This window comes from Molossus molossus, unplaced genomic scaffold (genome assembly GCF_014108415.1).
Source record: "Molossus molossus isolate mMolMol1 unplaced genomic scaffold, mMolMol1.p scaffold_m16_p_6, whole genome shotgun sequence".
Lineage (NCBI taxonomy): Eukaryota > Metazoa > Chordata > Mammalia > Chiroptera > Molossidae > Molossus > Molossus molossus.
This window is the reverse complement of record NW_023425399.1, coordinates 31,721,746-31,736,768: the sequence shown is the minus strand read 5'-3', so window position 1 is coordinate 31,736,768 and position 15,023 is coordinate 31,721,746. Positions and strand designations below refer to the sequence as shown.

The 15,023-nt window shown below is 41.3% G+C and overlaps 1 protein-coding gene across 1 annotated transcript in view; it reads right to left on the bottom strand.

Annotated features, from left to right (window-relative positions):
• The window catches only part of PLCB1 (phospholipase C beta 1), a 699,430-nt gene that overhangs the window by 157,059 nt on the left and 527,348 nt on the right, over positions 1-15,023 (bottom strand). The window contains exon 13 of the mRNA XM_036244472.1: positions 7,102-7,259. Coding sequence (XP_036100365.1) covers positions 7,102-7,259 — 158 coding nt within the window. The remainder of the gene's footprint in view (positions 1-7,101; positions 7,260-15,023) is intronic.

Below are 15,023 nucleotides of genomic sequence, written 5' to 3'. Positions count from 1 at the left end.
CCTTTTAACTGCTTTCCTGGCTTCTATGTTTGCCCCTACTTTATATACCACAGCCCCGGTGATTGGTCCCAAACAAGAATCAGATGATTCCACTACTTTGGAGTAAAACTTTTTCATTAGCTGTCCACGTCAGAGAGTAAAATACAAATTCTTTACCAGATTTGGCAGCTGATATCTCTCTAAATTCATCTCCTTTTTCTGTTCACTGTTGCTCACCCTGACACAATTCACTGACCTCTTGGTTTTCCTTGAATACATCAAGCATGATTCCATCTCTTTCATTTCTTTATCTTTGTTGCTTTTGTCAGGAATACTTTTACCTGAAAGCAAGGGTTAATTCCATCATGGGGTGGGGGTGGTCTCTGTGCAAATGTCACATAATCAAAGTCCTTCTCCCACCACACTGCTGACCTCTAGCCCCTCTTTGCTCAGTACTCATTATGTTGCCTTAGAGGGCATATCTCTGTGTGCCACATTGCGTGTTTATTTAGGTCTACTTCTCCCCACTAGAATGCAAGCTTTGTGAAGGTAAGCACTCAGTTTTCTCTGTCCCCAAGGCCTGGGAAGTGCTAAGGTAAATTCCAGATGCTCACTAAATGTTTTCAAATAAATCAATGAACTCTTAACATTATTAATAGAAGAGAAACATTTATCTACTTGTACTCCCATTTATTCTTCTACTGACTAAAAGGTCAGCACATTTTTCCCATAAAGGACCAGACAGTAAATATTTCAGACTTTGCTAGCCATATGGTTTCTATGGAAACGATTAAACTCTCCCTTTGCAGCCCCAAAGCAGCCACAGACACGGATGTGGCTATGTTCCAACAAAACTTAATTTACAAAAACAGGTGGCATGCTGCATGCTAACCATGACTTGAAGAATATAGTTTGTCAACCTCTGGACTAGTGATCATTGGCTTAAGGAAAGCTTAAAACGTGATTGCAAGCAAAGGTAAATCTAATCTGCATGACAATCTGCATGACAGGGGTTTGAATGTTGATTCCATGTGCAATAGCCTGGTTAACTGGAACATTTTCAGGGCTGAGATTTCCATTCAAGGAAATTGGGTCTTACACTGAAAAAAAAAAAAGTCTTTCAAATGTAAATGTAAGTGAAAGTGTAATTAGACTTTGACAACTTTCCGATGATTATTGTCTTGGGCTGGTTGAGAACTGCTCCAGCAGCTGCTAATAATGAAGCTTGACTGGAGACTCACCCCAATAAGAGTCAGGTTCGAAGGTGAGTGAGAACCCTGCACCCTCTCCCTTAGAAAGTGGGTGTTTTGCCCCAGGCCAAGAGCCTCTTTTTTCATCCTTGGCCAGTGAAGTGTGTGTGTCTTTCTGGGCCTGCCCTCAGACGTGCAGGGAATTCATGCCTCTTTGTCTTCCTAGCTCCCTGGGTCAGGTTCTGTCTCCCCACAACAGAGATGCAGGTGTGGCCTGAACAGCAGCTGGGACCTGGGCTTCCTAGACCTTCCTACCTGTGTCTCCTACTTCTCCCTTTTCCTGGTCTTGTGCACTTGACTTAGGACTCGTGTTTGCAATGTATCTTCCAAGCTCACCTGCCACACCCTTCTCAGCTCCCACGGGGTGCCTAACCAAGGCTGAGTTGTGTTTAATTTGCCCCATATTTTGGGCTTCTGATCTCTTGCTAGAGATGGGTTGGGTGTCAGGCGTTGTGTGTGGAGGGCACCCAGAGCCTCTATCACGGCAGCCTTACAAATGACTTAATTCAACCTCCGTCCTCACCCTGACTTAACTCCTTGCAGAAATAGTACCACAACCATTATACCTGTAGAAGGAAAGCTAAAGTGTGACTTCTTACATTTCAATGATAATACCAGTAGCTAACAGGTACAGAGCACTCGCTGTGGCCACACTGTTCTGAGCAGTGTCCGCACGGGAAGTAGCATCCTTGACGGCTGACGACAGCCCTAGGAGGTCAGCACTATCCTCATCTCTACGTTGCTCAACAGACAGAGGCTCGGACTGGCAAGGTGCTTCTCCAGTGAACAGGGGAGCTGGCGCTGAGCCTGGTGCCAGGGCTGCGCTCTGAACTTTCACAGTGTTTTCTTGATTTCCTCCCCATCCTCTTCCTTCGCCCTCTGTCCATCTCTCCCCGACTCAGCCACAACTTTAGCCACCAGCTTAGGAAACCTTTTTGAATCTTTAAAGCCAAAAAAAACATTTACTGAATTTCATCTAATCATTTTAACTGGGAGCACCTGGAAACTCCAGCCGTTCCATTGTTGGGGGTACGTGATTCTGTGCCTTTGAGATACTCTGCATAGTGCATGAGCTCACTCAGGGTAAGGAAAATGGTACAGGTTTAAAGTTCATTCTTTCACATGAGCTCCCATCAGTGGAGACCAGAATGTGAAGACCTCACTGCACGAATGCTCCTCACTAAGCCAAAACCGGTTTTCAGAGACTGCTAACACTGGATTCAATAATCTATAAACCATATGGCTCAATTACTAACCTCCAGTGGGAAAAACTGCCCTTGAAATCCTTTATCCTTGACAGGCAACAGCAGGGTGTATTTGATATCCATTTTATGTGGGCATTTATGTAGCAGTTAAATTGCATCCTAAATTATTATTTCTCTCAGAGAATGAAGCTTTATTTTCAGAAATGCTCCATTTAACCTCATACTCAGATTTAATATATTTTCATCATATATGTTATCACATTGCCCAGTTTTCCATCTTGTACAATTGCTAGTTACAAAGTAGCTGCCTGAGTGGCAAGAAAAAGAAGCAACTTGGGGATGGGGTGGGTGGGTGTCCTGTGTGGGGGGACGGAGACCGAGAGGGAGCAGAGAGACCGGAGAGACCAAGTGTCAAATTACTGTCATAACCATCAGAAAGGCTAAGGCAATGAGGCAAAGAAACAGAAGGGCAGATGTATGGGCTAAATAATAAATACATCCATAGTGCAAAATAAAAAGCACTCCAGAAAGAGGGTAAATTATAGCCTGTCCCCTTTCCCAGAACATAACCTTTTATTTTGGCCCATATAATAAATAGTAGGCAACTGCTAATAGGAACTTCCGCTTTGTGGGTCTATCGTCCAGAAGCTTTCCTGATTACACAGGCTGAGAGCAGATAAACTGTGTGACATAAAAAGGACCAACTTCTACAATCAGTTTATTTTGTTGCTATAAAACATGCTGTGGTTACATAGTCTAACTAGACTGTGAAGGCAGGTCCAATGTACAGGGCAGACCACACTGGCTAACACTGGGAGAATCTTTTCACTACCCTCCAATATATTATACTTGGGATTTCACATGTGAAAAAGGGGAAAGACAAAGTTCATTTATCTGACAAACAGAGGCAAGAAAGATTAACAATGAAAGTTATGCCGTAATTTGTCTTTTTTCTTTGGGATGGGAAAATTCATTTTAAAAAACACATGTATTGAGTACCTAGTAAATAAAAAGTTGTGTTTTTTTTTTCCCCCTCCAAAGTGCATGGGACAGATCAGGGAACAAAACAAAGATCTCTGTGTTTGTGGAGCTTACACGCTGGTAGAAGGAGACAAACAATAAACAAGGAAGATAATAATTAAGTCAATTAAGCAGAGTGGTAGAAGGTGATAAAGGCCAGTTGATAAGCAGAAAAAGTAAAGAAGTGTTAGGGAGTGGGCCTGAGGGCTGGGTGCAGTATTAGGTAGTCCCAGGAGCCCCACTGAGTAGGGGCCTTGGAGAGAGGCTGTGGGGTGGGACCTGCCTACCATGATCGAGGATCAGGAAGGAGGCCAGTGAAGTTGTAGCTGAGTGAGTGAGAGGGAAATGGTAAGGGGCGGGGGGCTGTGGATCATGAGGGCCCTGTCCCCCATTTCTCTTCTTACCCTTTCTTACAAAGTCACTGTGAAAAGTAGTTTCTGGAAAAGCAGACCACATACTGATAATCACACAGAGCTGGGCTGGGACCAGGGTAAGGCGAGTGAGGCGTCTAAATGCGGAATTTAAAGAGACTCATTCTCAGGTGTGGGCTCTGTATTTTCATGATGCTGAAGGTAAGCACCTGCTTAAATTTGACATTCCAGGTGCCCACTTGCCTCACCCTAGCCCTAGCCCTAGCCCTGATGCAGAGAATTCCTGCTCTGTTTATTTGTCCACAAAACAGGTTGGCATTTCAGCACCCCACACTCATCCTTGCCCACCACCAATATCTCTGCTAGAATGAGCTAACTTGCCAGTGCACATCAGTAGGAGGAACGGCTGGACAAACCAGCCATCAGGGGAGACCGGTCTGCTGTTCTCTTTGGCCACCCCATACCGCCAACTCCAGCAGGGAGGGAGAGAAAGAATATTCTGGGCTTGATTTAATCTTTTAGTCTCTAAGTCTGCCAGCAAGTGGGTGGAAGTGGTTGAGAAGCTGGAGCTCGGGAGAGACATCCACTCAGCCCATGGCTCTGAGATCACAGATGAGGCTGAAGAACCACTTGTACAGTTGAGTGTACAAGGAGAGTCACTCTAAGCTGACTTCATGGCCGAGGCCAAAAAGTCAATGCTCCACATAAGATAAATATGCCTTATAAGGAATCCAAAGAACCCTGAGGATTATGCATCTTTAAGAAAATACAATTTCCTTAACAAGAAAATGAACTCACATAAGGGGGCAGTGGCCAAGGGGTGGGCAGGCCCTCCTGGCAGTGGGTCAGTGTGCAGGCCCTCAGTCCCTTAGCTCAGTAATGGTTCCATCAGGATCATCTCCATCCATCAACAGACAGATGAGCCCAAATTGCACTCACCCTGCCCAGCAGGGTCATCTGTTCTCCACTTTTTCTCACAGAGTCCAACCAGAGTAGGGTTGGTATCTGAGAAGTCTGACAAAGGACAATGGCAGGAGGTGGGAGAGTGGGAGACTATGAAAGGGAAACAAAACACCACTGGTTTTCCATTAAAGGGAAAGAAAAAAAGACCTGAGTGCTCAGTTTGAGGAGCAGATACAACTTTTGAAGATTTTGATCAGAATGAACATAACCTCATATTAAACTTTGTTGTACTATTTAGTGAAGGGTGCTATTTTTCTCTAATTATTGTATTATAGCTTAAGTTTAAGAAATCATGAAAAGTGAGATTTCCTAGACACAACATACTAACTAAATTTTAAGGTACCAGTGATACTACTTCTGAACACATTTTGATTACTATCAAACTTAGTACCTTTGATCAGGACATCCATTTACCTCAACTAAAACCTGGCTGTACCTTAAAAATCTTTTATCATTTTCGCTGCTCTCTGAAGTGATAGCTGTTTATTTTATCACATCACAAATGCCCCAGGCCTAAAAACCCTAGACTGGAAATTTGTTGCTTCCAATGCTACTTCTGAATCATCATTTCTCAATTTTATCTTAAAACAAAACAAAACCCAGTTCTCATGAAGCAGCAAAGCCAGCTTTTACCACTTCCTCACCTTCGTCATCCATTCAACTCCTCTCATTCAGCAAAGACTTTGGCAAGAGGCTCAATGTCGTCATCATCTTCTTCTTCATCCAAAGCTTTTCTCCAGTCTTGGTGACATTAACATCTAATTCATCCAACATTCTGGCCTCTCAACATGCTGACCTCCCCATTTTCAAAGGCCCTGTCCCCACTCTACCTGGTTACCCAGATACTTGGGTTCTGTTTTTTTGGTTACTTAGGGCATCAGTTAGTGACCCAGAGTCAGTTCTGCTCTGAGAACACAGTATGATGGGGCTCATACCATCGGACCTGTGCTCCAGAGGTTGGCCCTCTGGCCTGTCTCTGCTAATTCCCTTCCAAAAAGGTAAGAAACCTGAGTCAACCAAGAAAACATGTAAAGCCCACATATCCCCTTTCTAGATGACTCTCTAGGTACTTAGGACCCCAGAAATCCCCACCCAAATGGCCCTATGCCCCTGAGGATGGCTCTTTGCAGGGAATATGAACAGAACTTGTATATTTTGGCTTGGGTGTCCAAATGCATGAACGTGGGGCTCTTTATGGTATAGGATGGAGCCATAAATGGAAAGAGAAGAAAGATGACCATTCCTGGCTAATAAAAATGGTTGATGCTTCTTATAAATTACAGCTTTAGTCCTGCCTACTAGAGAGGATTTATTAAAATACCCCATCATAAGTGATTTCTGCTTCCCGACAGCACCCAACCCATAGAAAAACCCCGCTTCCTTGAACCCACCCCCTCCAATCACCAAACACATGCTCGAATCGTGTAAGTACTCTTTAACACACTTTTACTCAGGTACCACAGTTCCCCAGGACATGTGCTCCCTTGTCGTGTAAGCCAATAAAACCAAGTTTGACTATAGGTGTGTTCTTAGGGGTCTTTGACCCTCCAGGTATCAATGTGCCACAAGCTGGGATGTAATAGGTAATATTCCATTCTAGCATCACAGCATGAACTATTATATGATAGTTAATTGTATTCACTAATATCATCATCATCTAGAAAGCAAACAAGCCAGAGACACATGCAGTAATATTGGCGAATCTCCCAATGATGAAATGAAAGAAGCCAGAAGCAAAAATAATGCATACGAGAGTATGAGTCCACTTCTATCAAGTTTAAAAACTGCTGAGATCACATTATTTAGGGTTGTACATAAACTAGTGCAACTCTACGGAAAAAGCAAAGGGATGATCACTGAAGCGGTTGAGAAGATGGTCTTCTCTGGGGTAAGGAGGCCATTCTGATTGAAATGAGTACATAGGTGTTTCTGGGGTGCCAGTAAGTTCCTAATTCTTAATTTGGGTGGTAGTTACATTGGTGCAAACTTCATATCCATTCATTAAACTGTGTAAATAAGTTGCGTGTATTTTTTATGTTACATTTCACAATGATAAAATGCAAGAAAATAAAAAAATAAGAGTGCCAAATAGACAAATAAATTGGCATTTCCTTTCATAAAACAGTTTGTTTAGATTTGGTAAGAATCAATTCACCTGATGCCAATTGCTCACGAATAAGCTGTTAAACATTAGCCTCTGAAATGGGAAAGGTGATTAATGGCCTAAGGACTCAACTGTAACCGCTGGGACTTCCTACGTTAGGAGGCTTTACCTCCCCAGTTGCCTATCTTAGCAATATTCATCCACTCTACCTTAAAGGATATTTCGGTCGTCATGGTGAACCCATGGGTGATGACTGGTTCTTCCTCTGCGGTCCGTCCTTTCCAGCAGTCCAACTCCACACAGCGACAGCCAGACAGGAGCACTTGACGATACATCTCGACGGAGGAGTTTCCAGCCAGCTGGCCAGCTACAAAACACGAACAAAATGAACCCAGAACCTTATGAAGCAAGGAAGACACTGGTGGTTTCCTAGATGAGAGTTTGGACAATGAGAAAACAAAACGTTTAAGAAATTAAGTAGCTGTTCTCAGTCTTTCTTTTTTCACCATACCAAAGGGTAGTGGGATGATCATAAATGCATTTGTGACTCCCTAGGAGTGGTTTTAGGAAGAGAGAATATAAGAAAGAAAGCATAGTAACAATAGTAATAACTCATTTTTATTAACTGCTTACCATGTGCCAATTATAGTTCTTTGAACCCTACATGTATTACTACATTTAATTTTCACTAAAGTTTCTTGGTATTATTCCTCTAAAAAACAAATTTATTTCCTGATAATGAAAATGGCATAGAAAAATTCATTTACCCAACTTTCTAAAGCTGGTAAATGGAAGGTCCAGGGTTATAACTTCAATGTAATTCTGACTGCCTTTCAATGACGGAGTACAGTTGACAGGTTATTTTATTATATAAGTTAGCCCCCAGTCATGTTTGTCCAAGGCACAAATGCTTAGAAAAGCTAAACATTCTCTTTTCAAAAAGTGATCTTTTACAGGAATAAATTTAAATTTGACAAAGTGAAAAACTTATACTCAAATAATTCAAAATATTGTTTTAAAAAATTAAAGACAACCTCAATATATAAAAAGATATCCCATGTTCACGGATTGGAAGACAATATTGTTAAGATATTCATACCATTGTAATTTAACCTAGTTATTAATTAACTGGAAAGGAGCAAGGGGAGGTCAAATATTATAGTCATTTACGTAGCTTTGCCAGGAAGCTGAAGTTTTATACTTCCCATGTCTATTCCCCACAGAAGGGGTTGACCAGGGGAAAACAGCCACATGCCCAGTAAAGTGACAGTGACATAGAAAAGGTACTTGCCTGTCAGTCACACCTGGAAACAGGTCATTGCCCAGAGTAGTCATGGCCATTGCAAGCACGGGTAGATTTGAGATATTTAAACTCCTACACAAAGGAAATTGCTTTTTTGCTCTTTTGTTTTGGGAACACTTAAGACTCTTGTTGCAAGGGTGTGTTCTCTTGGCTTCCCTGCATTGGCCCACATGGAGTGCATGGAGTAGCTAATGGACTGCAACTAGCCTGATGCAAAACCAGACCCACTTCTACCATGGAATGGAATCTTTGGACACTAGTTCTCCTGAATCCCCATCTGCACATCTTCCAGGACTGAATTAAGGGAAATGGGACTTTGGAAATGCAGAGATGTAACTCCATGCAAATAAAGCTTCCTACCACATTTATCCGTCTGTGGGGGGCTCCAGAAATGCATATTCCAGCAGTATCCCAAGAACCCTATTCCTACTAGCAACAGAGAAAGACCATCCATGCATTTCTCCAGTAACAATAGTACTACTCCCCAAATTTACCTAAAGTTCAATTCTGAGGATTCTGATATGATAATTTTATGACCAAGCATCTAGATATTTCTGCAATTTGATCTCTGGTCTTGCTTGAGTGACTAAGCAGTTTTGCAGTTTGAATTGTGACTGTTTATGTGAGGAACTGCATTTCTTGTATTGTCCATTTAATCAAAAAACTTGTTTTATCAGTTTATTTTGCAGACTTAAATGGAAGCTGAGCCATTGGCCCATGCCTTGTGACTATCCCCTAAAGACCATGCCTTATGACCTAACCCCTGCTGACCATGTCTTATAAATTCAACCTTCGTCATATCTCATTCCTCTACCTGCTGACCATGAGTCAGCAGAAACTGAAGATTACCTATAGCCTGACTAATCTCCATTCTGCTTGCACATACTCAGTTTTGATGTTTGCTCCAACCAATCCCCTTAAAGCTCAGCTCTCTGTGCCACTGCTCTTTATTTTTTATTTTATTTTATCCTCACCGAGGACATTTTTTGATACTTTGTTCAGATAGAGTGGGAGGGAGAGTGAGAGAGAGAAACATTGACGTGAAAGGGACACATCGAGTGGTTTCTACCCGCATGACCCAACCAGGGCCGGGGACAAACCGCAACCGAGGTACACACCCTTAGCAGGAACAGAACTCCAGTCTCTCTGGACCGCAGGCTGATGCTCTAACTGCTGAGCCAAACTGGCCAGGGCTGTGCCACTGCTCTTAAATCCTCTGACCTCCCCTTCTTCTTTAGAAAGTACTTCTGGTCTATTCTGAAGGCTAAGTCTCCCTCCAAGCCATATATGAATAAAACTCTTTTGCCTGAAATTTCTGTTGACTATTTTATCAAAATTCTAGCTGGCTTTTTGGTGCAAACTGACAGGTTGATCCTAAAATTAACATAAAAAGGTAAAAGACCCAGAATAGCCAAAACAATCTTAAAAAATAATGAAGTTGGAGGGCTCACACTTCCCAATTTCAAAACTTAACTACGAAGCTATAGTAATCAAGACAGTGTACTGGCATAAGGATAGACATAGGGGACACTGGGATAGTGATTCTGTTGTAATTAGCTAGTTATTAGTAACAGGACAGGAACAAAAGGGAGGCCAGATATTATAAGCATGGCCATCAGGGCAGCTTCACCAGGAAGCTGCAACTTTCTACTTCCCGGGGAATCATGGGCCCGTTCCCTACAGATCACTGGGGTAAGGGGTCCCACAAAGGGGAGATGGATGCATGCACAGTAGTGGGTGATGTGGGGAAGGTGCTTGCTGCCAGTCAAACCTGGAAACAGAGCTCATCGACTAGTAGGAGTGAGACCACTGCAAGTCTGTGGATATTTGGGAATACATAATCCCCCAGACAAAGAAATTCTCTCTTTTGGAGCTCTTGGCTCTTGGGGCTCTCTTGTTTCTCTGGCATTAGTCCTACCCGTGTTCCCTGTATAGCTGCATGACCCATGGCCATGCGAACCCCACACACAGTGGACTGAGGGACTGCAACTGGGAACACAAGCTATAAGCTAGCCTGATGCTGGATCAGACTGAGCAAATATGAAATGGGAACTTTGGGCAACAGCTTTAATTCTAGCCCCACCAAAGGCGTAGCTGGACTCCTTCCTTGGCAGGATGAAGGGAAATGGAACTTGGAAACTCAGGGATTTAACTCCATGCAAATGAATGCCCTCATTCCCACACGAGTCTCAGAAAACTATTTTCCTCATGACATCACATTATTTCCCACATGCCCCAGCAACAGGTGCGGACATGGAGAGCTCCACACCAATAACAATAGAATTGAGAGTCCAGAAATAACCCCCATGTTCATGGTCAGTTGACTTTCAACAGGGTGCCAAGACAATACATTGCAGAATGAATTATTTTTTAAATGGTGCTGTGACAACTGGTTAGCCACATGTAAAATAATAAAGTTAGACCCCTATCTCACATCATATACAAAAAAATCAAGATGGATTAAGCTACTAAATGTGTTTTTAGAAACTACAAACTCTTAAAAGAAAACACAGGGATAAATATTTATGACCTGGATTAGGCAATAGTTTTGTAGATAAGAGACCAACAGCACAAGCAACAAAGGAAGAGAAATCATAAATTTCATCCGAATTAAAAACCTTTGTGAACAAAACTGAAATACTCCTGTGATGTGATGAGAATTGTAATAATCAAGGCACCTGAGAATAGTGGAAGCCAAACCATTCCTATTTCACCTAAGCAGTCAATGGAAGGCATTCATTTCTTAATAAATTACTTTTTAATATTAATAATAACTTTCAAGACAAGCCCACCATCAACACACAAATAGAAGTCGTTGGTTTTCCACATTAAAGATTTTCTCTGATTTATACTCTATAAGCTCCCACCATCTTTTAAAATGATGACATAGTGATAAAAACTGTCAAAATGATGCTGAAATGGACAAGATCTGACTGGTGGAGACAGGGAACAAAGGAAATGGATGTCACAACACCCGATCATCAGCATAACAAAAGGATGATATTCTTGATTCCACAGAGCCTTAGTAAATGCACGAAAGGGTGGTTAGGGTTTGCATAATCACTTTGCTCCACTGGAAAAATAGGCCTTTTTATCTTTTTTTTTTTTTAATTTAAATTTTTTTATTATTGACACTATTGCAGATGTCCCCTACAATCCCCCATTTTGCCTACCTCCATCCAGTCCCTGCACCACCACCCCTTAGCCATCACCACAGTATTGTGTGTGGACCCAGACAACAGTGAAAAATGGGGCATTTTAAACACACAAATGTGTTTGCAAAAGCAGAGATGCTGACCAAATAATCTAGAAATTTCCTGGTGCTAGATAATCAATTTGCCATTTATAATTGCCTCAGTTTGTTGTAATAAAAGTCTTCGCTGCATAAAGGGAAAGGGATAGTGGAAGTGAATTGGAAAAGACAGTCATTTACATGTTAAACTTAAGGGAGGCTACTTTGGAAAGAGCACTCTAGGAACATTTGTTTGGATTTACTTGCAATTTCTTTTAATCATTCAAAGAACAAATAGAAGGAATTTAATGTAGTTTTAAAATGTTGATCAGTTATCGTTTGAAAACATTATCCTGTGAAATAAGCCAAACAGAAAAAGACATACCACATGATCTCACTTATATACAGAATATAATGAACATAACAGTTTGAGGAATACGGTAGACCCAGAGACATGGAAGTAGGGCACAGACTGACATCCCTCAGAAGAGGGGGTGGGGAGGTAGGAAGAGATAGACCACAGAACTTATATGCATGTACGCATAACCAATGGACATGGACAACAAAGCTGGGGACAGGGCGGGGTGGGGGGGTGCCAATGGGGTAAAAAAGGAGAAACATCTGTAACAAAAATAAATAAAAAATAAAATAAAAGACATAATAAGGCATAGGGTCCTGTTTGTGAGGTGAAAGAATCTGAAGAACTAAACAAACAAACAAAAACAACCACCTAAAGAATGGGAGGTGTGTGTTGTGATTATTGTCCAACATCTAAACCCGACAGAATCCTTCCAAAGTAGACTTGTCCATTCTTACAATGAATAATCTTTTTCGAAATGCTAGTCTCCCAACAAAAACATATTTTGAGAAAACCTACATATTTCCATAATTGTCCTCTTCCTTGGAATATGTACTGGGTTCCTTATATGTTTTCCTTCATTTATGGAGATTTTTTTTTCTAAATATATATATTAATATTCTCCTTTATTCTCTTCTTTTCTGTCCAAAGCGTTTATTTTTGTTTGCTAAAGTTCCTGTCTCCTCATTCTTATATCCCATGCCCCATTATATTTCCATTTGATTAGGTCCAATAAATATAGCTTCTGGGGCCAAGGGACTGCTGGGGGTTGGGATTAATAATATGTCATGACTCACTCAACCCTTGTTATTTCTGAAACCAGTATCTGACACCATCTCTGCCTGGCTGTGAGCACCCCCTGCAGTACATTCCAAGCCCATGATGGAACCTGGGAGCTGAAACTCCATCTCAGATGAATCCCTAATACTGCCCCAAGTCATAGCTCTGCAACTTCTCACTTGACTGCATTCACTTTGGGCAGCTTGGCTATATCCCCTTGAGCTTTGTCTCAGATTACCCAAGGCATCCACAGATGGAAGAGACCAGAAAATTGAAAATAACAATCCCTTTATTAACACAGGCTGCTGAGGAATTTCTCATCTCACAGAGGGTGATGACTAGTTGTCTGTATTTATATTTAACATTATTTATTGTCTTCTTATCAATCTCCCATGTAAGAATATTCTAGAATGTGATGCATTTGTTAATTAAGTGACCTTCTTTAATATAAACATTGTCTCCTTTAATAAATGCAAATGGAGACTATTTCTTTTTGCTTTCAAAGCAGTGTGAGCCATTCAGGGTGGGGCAAAAGTAGGTTTAGAGTTGTTCATATGGAAAAGAATACAGTAATTAATAACTAATGATGCAAGAATAAAGCCTGTGTTTTGTGTTCTCACAAATCACGTTTGCCTCATCCTGTAATCCCACACCTACACTTGAGAGAATTGTCCAAAATACAGAGCAGGTGTTGTTCACCTTGACTGTCTCTAGGGGGATCTGTTTGGTCTGATCTGTTCTCTGGTGTCTGCCTGTTGGCCTCAGTGAGACCATGAGACTCTCTTGTACATAGATCCAACTGCTATGAGATGCCTTAGGTAAGCAAGTGGGAAAACAACATTAAGCATATGCCCTACTAATTATCAGGGTCTGTGCATATTCCCAAACACATTCTCTGTTGGAGACAAGATACTGGGGATAAAAAATGACATGTGGCATACTCCTTACCTTCGCCATCTAGGTAGGGAGGCAAGAACAAATAAAGGAGAAGCTTCTTATGTGTCAGGGCGTTTAAACTCACCCAGTCTTACACTTCTGGTGGCCCTTTCTCTTCTTCCCTTCTCCTTACCAACAGAATTTTACTTTTAGGTTCTGATGTGCTTTGGGTTCCCCTCCTCTGCCCTGGGGTAAATCTTAATTCTTCTCAGCCAGTCACAGCAGTTTTGAGGCCCATGTTAGTGGTTCATGTGAGCATTGCTGTGTGGTGTAACTCCAGGCTATATCTAGGACATAAAGGAAAGTCTGCTAGGTGGAGTTGGGGCCTCCATTCTTACAAAGGCTCACAGGACAGGGACTTTCCCTGTGCCACATGTGGACCTTATTTCATAGGGAAGAGATGTTCAGGGTGCACTGTCATCTTGAAATCATAAGGGAGCCAAAAGATGGAAAGCATCTGGGCCTCCCATAATGTTAATAAATCCCTGATTTAAACTAAGGTCAGCCACCCCACTCCTGGACTTCCTGTTGTGTGAGGTAATAAATTCCCTAATATTTAAGCCATTAAAATGATCCTAAATGAGGATAAAGTAACCTAAATAAGTCAGTCAGACAAAGGCAGATGCCATATGATTTCACTGATATGTGGAATACAAGGAACAAAATAAATGAACAAACAAAATGGAAACAGATGTATAGATACAGAGAACAGACTGATTTTTGTTAGAGGAGAGGGGTTGGGAGGACAGGTGAAAAAGGTGAAGGGATTAAGAAGTATGAATTGGTACAAAATAGTCAAGGGGATGTAAAGTACAGCACAGGGAATACAGTCAATGATATTGTAATAACTATGTATGGTGCCAGGTGGGTGCCGGAAATATCAGAGGAAGCACTTTGTAAAGTTTATGATTGTCTAACCACTATGCTGAACACCCGAAACTAATACAAAAGAATAGAGAATGCAAACTGTACTTGAAAAATAAAATTTTAAAAAGTAATAGTATCCTATTACTTGCAACCCAAAATACCCTGGCTGTTTCAATAAATCTTCATTTTACAAAGGAAGAATCTAAGGCTAAGAAGAGTTAAGCATGTCATTAACTTACAGGCAAGTTAAACTTGGTCTATTTATTTGCTCAGTTCATCTTCTTTCCATTCTATCACCCAGCCTTCATAGGTCTGTGTGTGCTTTAAACCAAAAATAAGTTATAACAGTTTGCATATGCTGAAGGCAAAATGAGTGAAGAAATTGAAAGAAGGGTTGTCAGTGGAAGACAGAGAAGGGTAAACTATGCCTCGAGTCATTTCTAGAATTTTTCTGCAGCTAAGAACATATATTGAGAGAGAGAAGTTGAATAATTATTTGATAGATCCAATCAGATAATGTAATTCATAAGAGGAATACTTAAAACCTGAAGTTATGTTTTTCTTTTTAAGTTGAATAAGGATGTTAATTATGCAGTTATACCACTTTGCCTTGCTGTTGTCTACATAGCCATTATCTCCTGAATGGTTTGGAACG